The 18,370-nt window shown below is 46.8% G+C and overlaps 1 protein-coding gene across 1 annotated transcript in view; it reads left to right on the top strand.

Annotated features, from left to right (window-relative positions):
* igsf3 (immunoglobulin superfamily, member 3) overlaps positions 1–18,370 on the top strand; it is a 56,449-nt gene that overhangs the window by 20,636 nt on the left and 17,443 nt on the right. Inside the window, exons 3-5 of the mRNA XM_084689920.1 lie at positions 7,958–8,377; positions 14,516–14,902; positions 17,621–18,028. Of these exons, the coding sequence (XP_084546046.1) occupies positions 7,958–8,377; positions 14,516–14,902; positions 17,621–18,028 (1,215 nt within the window). The remainder of the gene's footprint in view (positions 1–7,957; positions 8,378–14,515; positions 14,903–17,620; positions 18,029–18,370) is intronic.

The following is an 18,370-nucleotide window of genomic DNA, read 5'->3' as shown; positions in this document are numbered from 1 at the left end:
GCACAGCCTGCCCCGGTTTAACACTAATACATGACTCAGTGCTTCCATACCACACACACACACACACACACACACACACAACCACCTTTGAAGATACTGACAGCACCTGGTATTGCCTAGGAGACAAACTGATGAACACACACACACACACACACAGAGACAAAGCCATGGTCAGATGTCAGGTCTATTACTGTCAGCAACCCTCGGGATATCTTTAATTGTTCACAGTTCCTGACCATCTGCGTTTGGGGAGATGGAGTGAGAGAGGCAGCATAGAAGGATGAAGGAAGTGGGAGTGGGAGCGTGGGGAACGTTGTGAAATGGGAGGGATGAGTAGGAGGGGATGAAAGAGAGGAAAGATTTGGGAGATTGAGAGAAGCTGTCAACTCATTTAACAATTTATCGGATCTGAATGTGCTTATGCATCTTCATAAATGTGACAGGTTCAGATATTTTTGTAGGTTGTGGTCATTGTTATCAGATCAAGTGCTTTCAAATGGTGTTTCATGTATTGAAATCTTAATTGTTTTTAAGGGGAGATTTGAATGAATGCTCGTTTGAATGTTGGTACCCCTTAAATCAACGAGCAGAGAAAAATCACATTGAAAGATGTTTACTTTTTCCAGCCAGGTAATGGGTGAGAACAATAGCTGGTTAACTCAACCCCCCCCAATCCCTCCCCATCCCCCCTCTCCAAATGGACAACGATGTAGCAACTGCGCTAGCTAACATTGCTAACAACTATTTGACTAAGGAAGGCACACAGACTCATGGCTATCGATTCTCTGCATGTTTACCACATAATACCTTCAGAAAGAATATGCAGTCATTTTATTCAGCACCTATCACAAATGTTTCCCTCATGCACAAGCTTTTTAATGCCACTTAGATGGATAAGCAAGAGAGAGAGAGATTCATGGGAGACAGAAAATCTCTAGGACAGTGCAGACACACACACACACATGATGAGGAATAACCTATATCCCTCAGTCCTTTCTCTTGGCTGGTGTATTCAAATTGTATTTACAGTTCGACAATTGGGTGAGACAGGAAAAAGCAAGCGTGGAATTAGGAGGTGGATAGAGTAGAGGGAGATAAAAAGGAATAGAGAGCAAGAGAGAGAAGAGTGACAAGGGAGCGTGAGATGGGATAAAATGGAGGGCGAGATTGAAAGTAAATGACGAGGAGACGTGAAGAGATGCAATGTTCTGTGTTTTTGAGGTATTGATGAGGGTTCCTTTGATGCAATCAGAGGATTCAAGGCAGCGATTGCTTTTCTCCTAACACTCTTCCATGCTCTCAGGGAAATCGGTCTTTCATACACCCACCTCTTTCTTCAAACTACCTCTCATCTCCCACCCCTCCTTCTAATTGTTCACTTTTCTGCCTCCCATGAATCTCTCTCTCTCTCTTGCTCCTTCCCAAGATGAGGTTCTGTGAGAAGGAGTAGGGTGTGTGTGTGTGTGTGTATGTGTGTCTGTTTGCGTGTGTGTTGTTACACCCAATTAGCCCAGGTTAGTCCAAGCTGGTGCACACACAAGGTTGAATCCAAGGGCCACACCTGAGCTATTTTAATTACCTAATCATTTTGAAGGGGATGTTTGGTTAAAACAACACCAACTTCATAATTGTAAGAAATAGGGCATAGAATTGATGTGAAAGAAGTGTTTGGCTGTTTGTGTCCTTTTTCATTATACTGCAAAATGTGCTCAATATAATGTACCGGTATTTGTCTATGAATCCCTCCTATCCTTATAGTCAGCCTGCTAACTCAACTCCACCATCCCATATCACTCCATCTATGGTAACACAGCCCACTGGCAATCTCTATGTCTGTCTGATGCTCTCTGTCTGTATTTTTCTCTCTCTCACTTTTTAATCCAATCTGTCTAATACAAACAATGCCTTTTTGCGACCTCTTTTTCTCTAACATGTCCTCACTCGCACTCTCTCTCTCTTATTTTATGCACACACACACACACACACACACACACACGTGCACGAGCCTGAGGTGGTCCGGCTGTCTTCCTGAGTGCTGGGTGTGTGTGTGTGTGTCTGTGTGTTGTGAGTCAATGACAGTGAGCAGTCCTTCTCCTGCCTGTCACTGGCCTGTGGGCAGTGGAGGAGAGTGGTGGTGGTGGTGGGGCGGGGGGGGATGTAGTCGAAGGGGCTGGGGGGGTTAGATTTCTCTGTGTGTCAGAGCAGCTGTCCCCTTTGGGCTCCCTGCTCTGTGTGTGTGCGTGTTGAAGAGAGGCTTATTCTCATTCCGCCATCTGCCTTGAGGTATAATGAGCGGTAATATCTGCAGGGGTTCTCCTGTCATACAGATACAGGCAGAAATACATTTTCACACTCACCATAAGGCCAGTTCTAAATTCAGTGACGTTGTATTTGGAACTCTTTGACGTGTGTGAGTGAAGAGCTTATCACTTCTGGTTGAACTGGGCTGGGTAGTGTAGTGTGAGAGGACACAGACCTGCACCACTCTCTCTGTGATAAACCATGTGTAAGAGGAAAGGGAGGAGGAGAAGACAAAACAATAGGATAACACTTTATTATCCCCAGGCGGGGACATTGTTATAGCAACAGAGACAGGCGACAAATATGAATAAAACATGAATAAAATATATATTATTTATATATCATAAGAATATATATAAAAATACAATGGACAAATAGTAAACATATAATATGAACATGTAAACAACAACACCAACAACAGTATAAACATATAAACAAACAATATGAACATGTAAACAACAACAACAACAACAACAGTATAAACATATAAACAAACAATATGAACATGTAAACAACAACAGCAAAAATAGAAACATATAAACAATCTAAAACATGTGACATGCAAAGAAAGCCTCTCCGACTTCACTTTATCTTTCTTTCTGTCCCTCCTCTCTGCTGCACTCTCTCTCTCTTTTCTTGTCAGATTATAGGAGATTGGACATGGTGTATTTTTATAGAACCGTGTGGGAGACTGAGAGATGGCTAGGTGTATATGTGTCAGAGTGAACACACACGCACACATGGAAACGTGCAGAATGTGGAGCTGTTCACTGCAACTTAAGCAGGCACACATGTACACACACACACACACACACACACATATATAGAGTATCATAGGCATTGCTGGGAGAAAGGCTCATATGGCTGTATGTGTTGTATTATAGATGCCTCCCTGCTGCGTGGGGGCAGGGAGAGATGGAGAGGGAAGGAGAGGGAAGGAGAGGTAGAGAGACACAAACAGTGGGAGTATGTGTCATCCTCCTCTCCCTCTTCCTCTTTCTCCTCCCTCACCCTCTCTCTAGAGGGCTTATTCAATCTTTTCTCCTACTCATCATCAGCCTTTTAGAGATGGAGGGGGAGACAGACAGACACAGACAGACAAAATACTTTTCTTCAGAAGAACGGTTTTGGTAGTACACATTTGTTTTTGGGGGGGGGGGGGGGGTTCACTGAACAGTAAATGACGTCATGTACAATGCTAAGCTACTTAGATTCACTTTGATACACACACTTTGATAGTACTAATCAGACAGTATCCCACACGCTCTGAGAGGGTTTCATCCACTGCTTTCTTTCTCAGCAGTTGTCTTTATTTTCCACTGTGCAATTACTGCCAATTCCTCTCTCGTGTCACCAAAGGACCATTCCTTGCACGCACACATGCATACCCACTCGTGCATTCTTTGGGTCTGCATTGGCTCATTTTGTGCTCCCTCTTTTTTCGTGTGTGTGTGTGCTCAGGAGTACCGAGGGCATGTTCAAATGGCGGCAACCCAAACTGAGGAGGAGTTCTTATGGCGACACAGTAAACAGGATGTCAGATATCTGACCTGTCTCTCTCTCTCTCTCTCTCTCTCTCTCTCTCTCTCTCTCTCTCTCTCTCTCTCTCTCTCTCTCTCTCTCTCTCTCTCTCTCTCTCTCTCTCTCTCTCTCTCTCTCTCTCTCTCTCTCTCTCTCTCTCTCTCTCTCTCTCTCTCTCTCTCTCTCTCTCTCTCTCTCTCTCTCTCTCTCTCTCTCTCTCTCTCTCTCTCTCTCTCTCTCTCTCTCTCGCTCTCTCTTAAACACAAACACACCGACTTGCTGTATTTTATTTGTATTTATTTATTTACTTTTATTGTGATTGACGCTGACCATTTTGACCATAGAACCACCAGAGTGCAGTACTCTTTTGCAGTACCTCTGTTGACTAACCTATAGGGGATGTGCAATGTTCTATATTAGGACTCCTAAGGTCAGCTGAAGGCCCCACCAGCTGTTCACAGCCAGACAATGAAACAGACATGACTTACTTTTGACAAGGTTGACCACAATCACTGTAACTTTCAGTTGTAAATATGGTGGGGCAGAGGGGGAGTAGAGATGTATAGAGATGTTACAGTAATGTTGTGACATGGGGTGGGGGGGGGCAGTGTTGTGTAGGAGGGTCGTAATTGCAACAGCAAGCTGTTGCGTAGGTGTGTTGTTATGGCAACAGCAGTGAACCATCTTCTCTTAAGCTCCTTTTCATACAGAAAACCCCTTAATATTGCCGTAAAGTAGTCCTGTCATTATGCCGGCATTGCTCGTTTACATTGAAACAAACAAAGCCAGAACCGTGTGTGATTTTAGAAAGCGTGCTGGGGTTCTGGAATCAGAGGTGCAACGTCAATGTTGTTTTATAGTCCCTCCATGCCAGTTCTCTCTTTTACACAGATGTCGAATCAGCTCTGTGACTACCTCCATTGCTGGCTTATTGCAGGGACAAAAATGACCCGGCATTCCGTTTTCATCGTTTTTTTACAGACCTGTGAGGCGGCATAAAGGCGCAACATTCCTATCTTGAACAGGCGGTGTAAAAGGGGCTTTAGATTCCCTAATCTCCTCCCACTCCCCCTCTCCTCTCCCGTCTCTACTCTCTAACAGCAGTGAGCCAGTATTTCTCCCCCCCCACCCACTCCCTCTTCTCTCCTTCGCCCTCTGCCGTCTCTCTTGTCCCATGCCCTCTCTCGTCTTCTCACCTCTCCTCTCGCAGCACCAGCCTGGATCTCTTTCCCTCCCTTGACCTCTCCTCCCTTTCACGCATCTTCTCTTAGTGTCCCTAATCTCATTTCATCTCCACTCCTCTGACAGGACCACCTTCATTCCGGCCTCTTCATTCTCTAAGTAAAACTTTTGTCACGCCTGTAAGCCCCTTTTCCCTCCTGCTGCTGTCAGAATATTTCTGCCTTGCCACTCCTGTCGCCCTGTAAAAGAACACTGAGTCTCACACTGAACTGCTTGCCTTCATCTAGACTGAATCCCAATGTGACATCCCCACAACTTCCCCAAATGTTTCTTTCTGCTTTTATTTTGGCCCTATGCAATGCTGACATTATGCACAGATACAAACCAAATAATGACATTATACACAGGTTTGGATCTGTTTCTTAATGTTTTCTGTCTTACATGTTTGTTTGTTGCTCCAGAGCATTGCACACTTCCTGATTTTGGTCAGTGGAAAATTGAAAGCGGGGTGGGGAATGAGCCTGTGTTAAGTTGTAAACGTAAGCAGTTTGTGGATTGTCTAATGTCAACTTACTGTTGTTATACATGGGAAGGAGGATGCAAATTGTATTTGTTAAATTAAGATAAATGGTAAATGTAATTTAGGGTTTAACGTTTGTCTTTCCCCATGGCTCTTGTGGTTTGGCCAGCCTGTATAAATACCATCCTTTTGTCTCATTAGAGAGGAGAGTTATCTTATGCAGACCTGCTCTCCTCCCATGCATGTGCATTGTTTGGGGAAATAAACCATTCATGTAACGCATTCCACCTACGACTGTTTGGTTCCGCACACTCAACATGGTCAACTCTTCTCCCCCCTGGCCTCCGTGCCTCACCTCACCTCTGCTTTGCTCCTCCCTCCTCCTGTCCTTCTTGTCGCCCCTCTCCTCCTTGCCTCGCCCCACCTCCCCCTCTTCTCCTCCCTTCTTTTTCATGTGTCTCGTTATTGAGTGGAGCTTGTTAAACAGCCCTAACCTGATGTCATCCTCCTCCTTTTCGATCTCTTCTCCCTGATCTCTGCCTTTGTTCCATTATCTTACTAGCTGTCTCTTTTCTGCTCCCGCTATCTCTTCATGTTGCTCACAAGCGCATGCACACACACACACACACACACACACGCAAATGCACGTACGTGCTCACCATGGACTCCCGCTGTTTTTAGCAGCTGTCCAAAGTGCTAACCAGCTGACTTCAGGATTGATGCAATGTGGCCTTAGACATACTGCTGTGCCAATAGAATCCTTTACAATCATCTAAGAGCTTCTGTAGGCTAGCACACAAACACACACACACGCACACACACACACATCTAGACAAAGCACTTCCAATTCCCAGCATGTAGACAGAGCTCAGCACAGTGTTACAGAAAGGCATGATGGCTGAAAGGCTGCCTGTTGTGTCTCGACCGTTGATGCCTTTATACACGCTGTCTGTTCTACATGCGTGTTCACAACTGCATGTGCCTGTGAGTCACCCCCCAGCCAGACTGTGGTCCCCTTCATTGAAAGTGAACCACATCCGAGCCTGCTCCGGCCAGTCTAGTGATGGGCCATTTCCTAATGAGATAATACACACAAAGGAAATGAGTCAAAGACAGGCAGATGTTCAGCAGACTTGCACGCACACACACACACACACACACAGAGAGACACAGACACACACACACACACACACAGACACAGAGAGAGAGAGAGAGAGAGAGAGAGAAAATCTGGTACATGTCATCATGCTCGCTCACGGAATAGTCTTGTCGTCAGCGGAACCTCGTCTCCCGAGCAACCACATTGTGTTTAGAGCGGTGTGGGGCTGACACGTTTCTATCCTCCTTCTCTCCTCTCATTTACACTTTCCTTTCTCTCTTTTCTATGACCCTCTCTATTAGTCTTCTGTTCTGCTGTCCCTGTCCCTCTGTTCCCTGTCTTACATTCTATTTTTCTTTTCTTTATCTCTCCCCCCTCTTCTCTCTCCACTCACTCCATATTCCTTCTGGTTTTACAGCCATAGATCATTAGATGACACGTCCTCTTGTGCTCCTAAGATCATTGTCTGTATATTTAGAACATGTGATCTTCTCAATCTTCAGGGATGGGGCTGGGTGTGAAAATGGATGGGAAGGGAGAGAAAGGTGGAAGAAAGATGTTGAAGGTGTAAGATATGTGGAGAGAGTGTGGATAGGAGTTGTCCATTGTGGGAAGGTGCTCTGCGGTTAGTTTTTTCGGCTGAGAAAAGCACGGGGGGGGGGGTCTGTGTATGGTGGTTACAGGGGGTGGATGTAACGCCAGCGTTCGACCTGTTTCAACAATATCCTGGGCTTGTACCTGTTGTAATACATGACATTAACACCCCTCGGTAAACATCCAATCGCATCATAAATAGCCCTTTATATGAGAAATGTCTCATAGGGCATAGTATTTCAGTGAGAGATTCTCCTCCAGAGACGGTTGGTGATGCAGAGAGAGACCAGGTGCAGACCACAGGCTGAATACAATAATGCAGCATGAACAGAGATAACCAAAGTAAACAAGGGGATTGGATGGTGAAGACAAGAGTTTTTAATTAGCAGAGCATTCGTCATGTTATGGTGTTGGGAAGTTTGGGCAGGGGTCAGCTCCAGGGTTATTAGAGAGACTTACGTCCACGTCGTCGACGAGGTCCAAACATTAGCGAGCTGGCAAATGTTGACAGGGGGAGGGGAGAGGAAAGAAGAGTTGGAGATAGCGGAGGAGCAAACCACGGTAACCGCGAGGTTACCATCTCCCTTCTACCTCCTTGAGGTCCGCCTCCACAAAGCTGTTTCTATCCTGTCATGTCAGAACTGCGATCTGGAGGTGCTTGAACAGGAACAGAATAACTCCCACTGTGGTCATGTCTTTTTGAACTCACCCATTTCTCCGTTTCTCTCTCCCATCTGCAGTCATCCCCGACTCCCTGTCCGTTACCGCGGCAGCCCAGACCCTCTCCGAGGTAGAAGGCAACACCCTCCAGCTCACCTGCGAGGTCTCCAAGACAACCGCCCAGCACACACACCTGTCGGTGGGCTGGTACCTACGCTCAACCGAGGATGCGGCGGCTCCATCCCAAGAGCTGATCACCTTATCACGGGACTTTGTGCTGCGCTCGGGAGGGCCATACAGGCAGAGGATGGCTGCCGGGGACCTGCGATTGGACAAGACCAGCGCCACAGCATACAGGCTGACGATTCACATGCTGCAGCCAGTGGACCAGGGCCTGTTGTACTGCCAGGCGGCCGAGTGGATACAGGACCCAGACGGAAGCTGGTTTGCCATGACACGCAAACAGGGGGAGAAGACACAGCTGCGCATCCAACCCACTGGTAACTCTATTTCTCTCTCTCTCTCTCTCTCTCTCTCTCTCTCTCTCTCTCTCTCTCTCTCTCTCTCTCTCTCTCTCTCTCTCTCTCTCTCTCTCTCTCTCAAAGACAGAGACCACCCTCCCGACACACACACACAACATACTTGGTCTCCGAGTAATGATCTCCATCTCACACTAAGCTCATTACAGTACTAACGAGGACTTAACCAAACCCCCACAGACCACCCCTTGTTTTGTGTGTGCACATGTGAATCTGTGAGTGGGTTTTCTGTACAAAGCCTTTGTTTGTGTGTGCGCACGCACGCACCAATCATCATATCCTGCAGCTGTTTAACCTGCAGGCCAGGGGTGAAACGCCTCCTCAGCTCCCCGCTTCTTGCTCACAGATTAAAGCTTGTCTCTATTAGAGTCCGTAACAGGGGACGAGTGGAGGGGTGAAGGAGTGGAGGAGAGAGATGGTGGCACAGTTGCCTCTATTATGCAGCATGTTCAAGGTGGGAATGTCGTGCCTTTACCTTGCCTCGCAGTAACGTATAAGTAATGAGATATCACTGTTGTACCTGCAATAAGCCGGCAGCGCAGGTAGTCACAGAGCTGAATTGATCTTTGTGTAAAAGGGAAAGCCGGCATTGGCGGAACTACACCCACGCGACGTGACGTCATGCCTCTGATTCCGGAACGCTGGCATGCAATTTAAAATCACACATGGTGCGGCATTATGCTGACTTTGGTTCAGTGTAATCAAGCAAAGCCAGCATAGTTATGGGTCTTATTTATGCCAATAGGGAGCTCTGTATAAAAAGGGTTAGAGACAGGGAGAGAATGGTGGAAAGAGCAAGAGAGAGTGAGGGATGGAGGGAAGTAGGGTGAATCAGCTTATGATAATCAACTGGAAATAAGGACACACTTACATACTCGCACAAGCACCATAACAAACACCTGTATTGCATAATACTGTCCAAAAGACTCTGCCAAGACTCTCAAGAACACAGGCATATGGGTGATGCTTGAGTATGTACAACAATGAGCTCAGTGTTCCCCTCAGAAAGAACAGCAGGCCCTGAACCAAAGGCAATCTCTCAGCCGATTCTGATCAGGGAGAGAGAGAAAAGAAATGAGACGGAAGAGAAGAAAGAGGGTTATAGAGAACTACAGAGCCAGAAGGTGGTGGTGGTGGTGGTGGTGGTGGTGGGGGGGGGGGGTAAATATGAAGACACTTACAGAGACGAGTGCATGCTAGCTCTTCTCTCTCTCTCTGCCTTGTTCTCAGTCCCCCATCACTACCATGCTCTCCTATAATCTATAATGGATGGGAGTGTTGTAGCGTGACAACAGGAACAGTGAGTGTGAGTGTGTGTGAATGAGAGAGAGAGAGAGAGGGTGTCTGTGATAGATGTCAGTATGATGTCAGTATATGTGTGCATGCAAGCGTCTCGGCTTGTCGTGTCTTCAAGTGTTTCGAAGATGTTTGTGTGCTTGTGTTACGACCACATGTTAATGTACTCTGATCAGCCATAACATTATGACTACTGACAGGTGAAGTGAATAACACTGATTATGTTGTTTTCATGGCTTCTGTCAGTGAATGGGATATATTGGGCATGAAAGTGCACTTTTTGTCCTCAAAGTTGATGTGTTAGGAGCAGGGGCGAAGCTAGGTTCCCATTTTTGGGGAGGCTAAGCCCCTATAACCTATTATTTTTCCTCTGACCCAGCAAAACTAGGGGGGTCTGGGGGGCATATTCCCCCGAAGAAGTTTTTGAAAATATCCTTTTAAATAGTGTCCTTTTTATTTTTTTTATAAAAAATCTTTGGGGGAGGCTAATGAAACTTAGGGGCTAGATACAACCATGGTTAGGAGCAGGAAAAATGGGCAAGCAAAAGGTTTTGAGCAACTTTGACGAGGGCCAAATTGTGATGGCTCGACGACTGGATCAGAGCATCTCCAAAAGTGCAGCTCTTGTGGGGTGTTCCCGGTCTGCAAAGGTCAGTACCTATCAAAAGTGGTCCAAGAAAGGATAAGCGTGAACTGGCAAACTGGTCATGGGCGGCCAAGGCTCATTGATGCACGTAGGGAACAAAGGAGGACAGGGTCCGAACCAACAGACAAGCTACTGTAGCTGCAATTGCGCAAAAAAGGTTCCCAACTTACAGGACCAACGACTGCTGCTAGCGTCTTGGTGCCAGATACCACTGCACACTTTCAGAGGTCAAGTGGAGTCCATGCCTCAACGGGGGACACCTACACAAAATTAAGCAGATGGTCGTAATGTTAACTTATGGCTGATATATTTCTATCTGTAAATTTGTGTTGTATATTATTTTTCTCTCTGGTTCTCTCCCTCACTCTCATTCATACATTGAGGTGCATATTTACATTTACATTTATGAAATATGAAATACATTGGTGTCAAAGCTGTTGCTGGTAAAACCACTGACAAAGGAAATCTAATTTTATCATGGAGTACAGTACATGAATATTGAAATTAAATGACTATTCCCCTGCATAGGTAGGGACAAATGTAGGAGGAAGAAAATGGCAACTAGAGTTTGCCCACCCAGATGATACCCATAGGTCTGGCTCAGGGACTATAATACACCTCTATTAACCATCCTTCACCTCCCTCCCTCCCTCCCTCCCTCCCTCCCTCCCTCCCTCCCTCCCTCCCTCCCTCCCTCCCTCCCTCCCTCCCTCCCTCCCTCCCTCCCTCCCTCCCTCCCTCCCTCCCTCCCTCCCTCCCTCCCTCCCTCCCTCCCTCCCTCCCTCCCTCCCTCCCTCCCTCCCTCCCTCCCTCCCTCCCTCCCTCCCTCCCTCCCTCCCTCCCACTAGCTCTCATCTTTCACTGCATCTCATCAACTGTTCTCTGTCCCTCTCTGCAGGTTTGAATTTGAACATAATCGTAATCAGTTGTCACTCTCCACCTCTCGCTCTGTCTACATGTGTTTTTCTTTCCTTCTCTCTCTCCGTCCATTTTCATCAGCTCTCTGTGGCTTCTGGGAGAGTTGAGACTGCATGTCCTTGTCGAAATAGGTCAGAGCTTAGACCCTGAAAAACAATCTTGCATGAATATGGGCACAAACGCAAACTTGAACACACAGAGTCCTACAACCCCCAGGCCCTCAGACAAGCTTAGATGTCACAATACAATCTCCTGCCGGTCCATTGGACAGTGCAGGACGGGCCGCCACTGGCCTTTGTTTTGGCAACTGGGTTTCTGCTCTGTTCCTGCTGACCTGTGTGAGTCGTGTCTGTGTGTGTGCATGCGTGAGAGCACGAGCAAGATCGACTTTTTTTTGTGATGGGTGTTATTATAAGGCTTGCTGCGTGTGTGTATGTGTGTGTGTGTGTGTGGGGGGGGGGGGTTGTGCGTGAGTAGCATGGCTCCCTTCCCACATCCCTTTTGCGCCCCTGTAGGTAAAGTTTGACTATTGCCATGGCAGGCTTTGAACTTTTCCACACCAGGCAGCCTGTTTAAGGTCTTGGTAATTACAGCCTGGGGCAGGCATTTCAGCCTCTGGTAGAGAACACACACACTCTCCATGCCTACAGGGCTACACACACGAGGGATGGTAAGATTCACGCATTTGCATCGGCACACCGGCATTGAAGTTCACAAAGCAATTGCCCCGATTTTAAAAAGTGTGCATTGGAGACAATTTGGAATGAACTCGGGTTAGTTCATGGAAGGTTGCAAGGAGGCAGGTGTCTTGCTCAGGCCTCAAGGACTTGCAGTGTTGACTGTTTGGTGTATTTTGACTAGAGTTCATGAAATTCAGAACGAGACGGGGGCCACAATGGAAATGCACTACCGTGCTCCCCAATCTTGACGTCTCAGCGACAGACAGTGTGTTGGCTTCCACAGGCTGGTAGAACGCCAAAGGACCCAAAAGCCTCCAAAGAAAGAACAGTCCTCTCTGTTCTGCCCGATAAAGGGCCTCAGTGTTGGCCGTCCAGTTTACTGTTCATGTGCACTCCCCGGAACTTGTACAAGTTTACCATCTCAATATTCTCCCTGTTCGTTTCATACATATATCATACAAATAGCCACTGATAAACTTCCCTCCTTCAAATCGGTCGCTAAACTAAAACTTTGCGAATGCCTGAGAAGGCGAAAGTGAGCCAGCTTGATGACTTCCTTGTCCTTTTTCAAGATTCAGGATCATTGCCATTTATGGCCCACTACTAACTCATTTGTTTGGCATACATAGAGCCTAGAGTATTTCAGACAAAATCCCTCCATAGCATTGTTGAGTAGAGTGCTGCTTTGCCTGTCATAGTTTACATCTCTATGAGCCCGAAGAAATGGGATCAAATAAAATCTATTGACAAAATAAAGTACAAAAATGAAAAATGTAACCCTTGAAGAAATATTGTGATGCATAGGTGTCCCACCATCAAAGCATCACTGTAATTGATGGAACAACTTGTAAATGTGCATAGTTATGCCTAGTGTTTGGATTGGTAACATTAAAAGCAGACACAGATTTATAAACAATTGAAATTGATATTGAAATCGGGATAAACAGTATCATCATGGTCAAGTTAACTGCAAGCACTTAAGGTGAGCCATTGCTTAGCCAAATACACTTAAAATGACACTCCCAAGAAATCTGAATGCACTAGGTATTTGAGAACTGTTGGAGAGGCGTTCAGGTGATGTGGGTACAGGGCTATTTTCAGATTTTTTTTAAGTACCAGACTGAATAGTTTAGGCTGGGAGGCACCCTGCCCCAACTCCTTATGCTAAAGACTAGACATGCTGGGTGAAGTCTGTGCTTGAATTCAATTATACAGTTAATAGGCTGACATTTCCCCTTATTTCGGTGTAACTGTATTGTCTGGTTTGGGAACTGCACAATAGAAAGCACACAAAATCTGTTTATTTAGAAGAACTAGCAACCGGTCAGTCACAGTCTGCAATATACAGTATACCACAGGCACTGCAGGTTAGATTTCCCCTCTCTAAACTGTTTCTCAAGCCCTCTCTCTCATTCTCACAGCTGTCAGTGGTCAATTCTCATCAAATCTCTTGGCCAAGTCTTGCACGAATTCGAGGCATATCCAGGCCACAGATTATCATGGAGGACAAAAGAGCTACAGGTTCCACCTAATTGCTACAAATCAAATGTTTGGCGACACTTCAGTTAAAATAAAGAGGGGGACAATTCGCATGCAATTTGCAAAAGTACACACTGGAGAAACAAATATGTGTAGAAGAAAACCACTGTTTATGAGCAAAATTATGATTTGTGTTCTGCTGGAGAAGAACTGAAGAAATACAATTCTCAACTTTTCAAAACGCAACTTTCCTTCTGTACCATATTGAATATTGAGTCGCATCGTACCATGTTCAATTGCATTGAGTTGAATGAAATTGTGTTGAATCGCACTGCCTCACAAAATGGGTGAACCATATTGTGTCACAAGAATAGTTACTTCATATGTATCTTTACAGTATCGGAATGTGCATCAAGATGTGTATTACATTGGCATCAGTGGTGGAGATGCACATCCCTATCACACACCAAGCACACACACACACACACACACTCACACACACACACACACACACACACACACACACTGATGCAGCTCCTCTTGAGCATATTAATACTGTAAATAACAGCATTCATGAGAGGCATCTGCAGGGAGAGGACATGGTCTTTTAAGACTGCTTGCAGGGAATCATAATAAGATGTGTGTTCTTGGGGAGGTCAAATCAAGGGGAGAGGAAGGAGCTATGTTTTTGAGGGGAAGGTTCACCTTAAAATCTTCACTAAAACACCTATAGGCCACGGATATTATTGAATATTTTGCATATTTATGTCAGGCATATTTTATGAGTTCATTTGACTGGAGAGGAGCACAGCCATGCACGTTCAGCTACAGAAACATGATGTTCTTTTAACTCATAGTTATTTTATTTCATAATAAATTATGGAACCGATTTCAATATTGATAATGAACTGCTTTTGGTAATATAAAGGATTTAACAAGGAACGTTTTCTCCTACAAAATAGTTCTGTATTTTGACTTGTTTCCTCCACTTCTCCTCTCTCTCACCCCCTCTCTTAACCCTCTCTGACCCCTTCTCTTATCCTCTCTTATCCTCCCCTTTCCCCTCTCTTCCACCAACAGACCGTGACTTCAGCATCCAGGTGAGTGTGGAGCGCCGCTCCTTGACAGCAGGTGAGCCCCTGGAGCTGCGCTGCACCATAGAGGGCCAGAGCGTTGCCGAGCGCTTCTTCTCCGTGTCCTGGGTGTTCAGCAGCTCGCCGCTTGCCCTCATCGGACCCAGCGCCGTGCCTGTCCTGGGGCCCGACTATGTGGCCCGTGAGGCCGCCGGTCACATGACCATCCGCAAAGAGGCTCCCAACGTGCACCTGTTGAAGCTGCAGCGCCTTCGTCCCGAGGATGCTGGGAAGTACATCTGCCGTGTAATCGAGAGGGAGAGGACACCGACAGGAGTTTTTATTGAACGCAGCAAGAGGTCCCGTAATGTACAGATCACCGTCCAGCCCCTCCGTGAGTAGAAGCTTCCCATTGGCCCCTGTGGTAGCAACCTAGCCTCTGCTCGTCTGACTGTTACCCTACGCCCCATTGATGCATTGGTTAAAACAAACTCCTTTTTAAGTTTGATCGCCACGTCTCTACCTCTCTTGTTTTCTCGCTGTCCCATCACTCTGTACCCCTCTCTCTCCTCCTTTATCGCTCTCTCTCACAATAAAGAAACGGTCTCTATTTCAGTTTGTGTTCAGTAGTGATGCGATCTCTCTTTGTACTCCTCTGTTCTGCTGCCCTCTTTTGTGTGTATAGGGCCAAAGGGTGGTAATGCTCTATTATTGTTCTCCTCTTCCCTGGATGAGCCAGGGGCTGGGGCCAGGATAATGGAGGGAGAGAGATGGAAAGTAGCAATGGCTGGCAGAGGCAGAGCTAACAGCCGTGAAATGAGAGCGTAGAGAAGTGAGAAAAGCAGAGAATGAGGCCTTACTCTCCAGGGCAAGCTAATGGATCCCCAGGCTAAATTAATGTGTTCTGCTGGGTCAGAGAGGCCCCAGCTGGGCAATGCGGTGTTGCCAGTAGGGTGTGGAGAGACAAGGAGATGATTGAAACTCATTTTCTATAAAGGCTTCAATGCTACTGCATAATCTCTCACTACACTCTCTGTCTTCTACAGCTATCCACTCTCTCTATGCTCCTCTCTCCCCGTTAGTACCTAGTTCCTGCCATCTCCGAGTCCCATAGAGAGAGACTGTAGTGTAGGTCTCTCTTTTGGTCACTTTCTGGGGCGGTGTTGGTCTTCCCTAACAAAGACCCATAAGGCAACCCCTCCAAAATACCACCACCTCTATCTCCCCGGCCCCACACCCATCTCTACCCCTCCCTACCAGCCCTGCAACACCATCAGGCCAAACAATGCCCCCGCCCACAGAATTCCTCGCGAACCATGTGTTTGTCTAACAAAGAGCCCGCCTGTCCCATAACAGCTGTTTAATATGGTCCTGTGAATGTCTAATAACTATGATTACTGAAAGCAACGGTCTTGTAGGTTGAGTCTGCTAGAGTTGGTGCTGTAGGTTTAGACCGAATGTTTGGGAGGAGACAAACAGGGGAGACGGGGAGTGAGGTGTGGGGCTGGACAGGGCTGGTTGGAAGAGAAGAGAGATGTAAAACAGAGTTGACACACCAAACCGGATGGATGAGTTTATCTTGAGCTGCACGTAAAGCCCCTCGCACACTGCTGTGAATCCCAAACAGAGGGAGGACAAGGGAGGGAGGGATGGAGAGAGGGAGCGAAATTCGAGTTGAAACGAGGAGACTGAGGAAAAGGGACTAAAAAAGAGAAAAACAGAGATGGAAGAAGGCGAGGAGAGAGAGAAACGCCACCATAGAGTGAGACGAGAGCAGTAGTATAAAGAGTAGTATAAAGTATTTAGCTTGCAGGGAGACATGAAATGAATCAGGTGAGACTCCGAGAGAGGGATGAGAGATGGAGAGGGGAAGGGGAGAAACAGAGGGATGTCCTTTTGTTCAGTGCAGTGTGAAAGAGCTTAAAGGAAGCTTTACTCTGTACTTTTATGGAGAGCCATGTCTAGTTACCAACGGTTTCACTCTTCTATCACACCCTGAACAAAGAGGGAGAATAAGGGTGGGGGTGGGTTACAGAGGCTGTTAGGGGCCTGTCCTTTCCCTTCTTTCTTTCTCCTCTGAGACCCTCTTCTCTCTCATCCTCTCCTGGGTCTGGACTCCTGAGACAGAAATACTGATCCCAGCTATGTTGAGTCTGACATGCGAGCTAGGATACACCAGCTCATTCTTCTGCAGGGGTCAGGAAAACCTTAACTCTCTCCGTCTGTCTGCTCAGCCGCCTGTCTGTCTGCACAGCTGCTGTCTGCGCAGCTGTTTGCCTGCACAGCTGTCTGTCTTATCTGCTTAGCTGCCTGTCTGTCTGCGCAGCTGCCCGTCTGCAAACCTGTCTGTCCGCTCAGCTGTCAGTGCCTGGAGACAGTATGGGTTGACTGATCTGTGCAGACAGTCAGTCCCTGTCAGAAACATGCATGACCTGCTGGTCTGCCTAAGGTTCTGTCAGTCGGTTGGTCCTTCATATTGTGAAATATGTCATACCTGTACATAGAAGTACATTTGTTTCCTTTCCAGTTTCGACCCTTGACCCCTATACTTTCTCTCTTTCCAGTCTGTTACATCTTTGTACGCCTACATTTTGTACATCCATCCTTCTCTTCAAAATGGATCTGGCCCATAAGTCCATGAACCAGCATGTGATGAATACATGCTTTGCAATTATATTACAGACAAAGAAGATCATTATGTATCAAGGGGAAGGTTAAGTCCTGTGGTTAGGGCAGTTGAATTCAGATGAAGAGGTTACAGGATAATATTCTGTGCTGTTTGTTGTTTTGGATTAAAGTGTATGAATGATTATTATTCATATTACAGACCATAAGCAACATTTCTGCATTAATTCCTTTTTTCCTTTCAACTTTTTTCCTTCTTCATTACATGTTGTTTGCACTCCCTCCCTATGATCTCATCTAAATCATATGTCTGAATCTCTTTCTACCGTATATTCATCATCCCTTACTTCTTCCCCTTTACTCCACATCTCCACCCTCCACCCCCTCTCCTTGTTTCCTCCCATGCACCATCTCCCTCCATTCCATCCATCCAACTTCTCTCCCTGTCTTTCTCCTCCACCCATTCCCCTCTCTCATCCTCCCACAGAAAGCAACATCACCATCTCCTTGTCCACGAACTCCTCCGAAGTTCAGGAGGGGGGCATGGTCCAGTTCACCTGTACTGTCCGCTCCTACACCGGCCCTCTCTCCATGGCCTGGCAGTGGACCGACCAGTCGAGCTCGGAACCTGCCCAGGACCTGGCCACAGTGGACCAGGACGGCAGCGTCCGACCCGGCCCTCGATACATGGAGCGGGCCAGCTACGGGGAGGTCCGGGTGGAGCGCGTCCGTCCTGCCACCTTCATCCTTTCTCTGTACAACGCCGGGCCCGGGGATGAGGGTCAGTATCGCTGCTCGGTGTCCGAGTGGCTTCAGACCGGGACCGAACCAGAACTGAGTTGGGAGAAGATAGGAGAGAGGTCTGCCACCAAGAGCGTCACCATCAAGACTGTCGGTAGGTCCACACGAAGACGCACACGCGTGCACCCTCACATGCGGTCTCACTAGGATTTCATGCGGGGACGTTTTCATAGTGGCAGTAAAGGTGTGATGAAGAGAGAGAAGGAAGGAGAGGGGAAAAGAGAGCGGTGCACAGAGGGAGGGAGACAGAGCGAGAACAGCATGGTTAATTCATAGGGTCTTCAGAGGGAAGGTGCCAACACAATGTCTTTATCCCAATAGAACAAACAAGAACACTGAAGAACACTGAATAATATTGGACAGATGAAACTGAGAGACAAAATCAAGCGTGTACACGGTGTACTCGTTCGAGCGCTCTCTTTTACCGCTGCACACA

The sequence above is a fragment of the Hypomesus nipponensis genome, chromosome 23 (assembly GCF_054491055.1).
Source record: "Hypomesus nipponensis isolate SF chromosome 23, ASM5449105v1, whole genome shotgun sequence".
NCBI classification, from domain to species: Eukaryota; Metazoa; Chordata; class Actinopteri; order Osmeriformes; family Osmeridae; genus Hypomesus; species Hypomesus nipponensis.
This window is presented reverse-complemented; position numbering and strand designations above follow the sequence as displayed.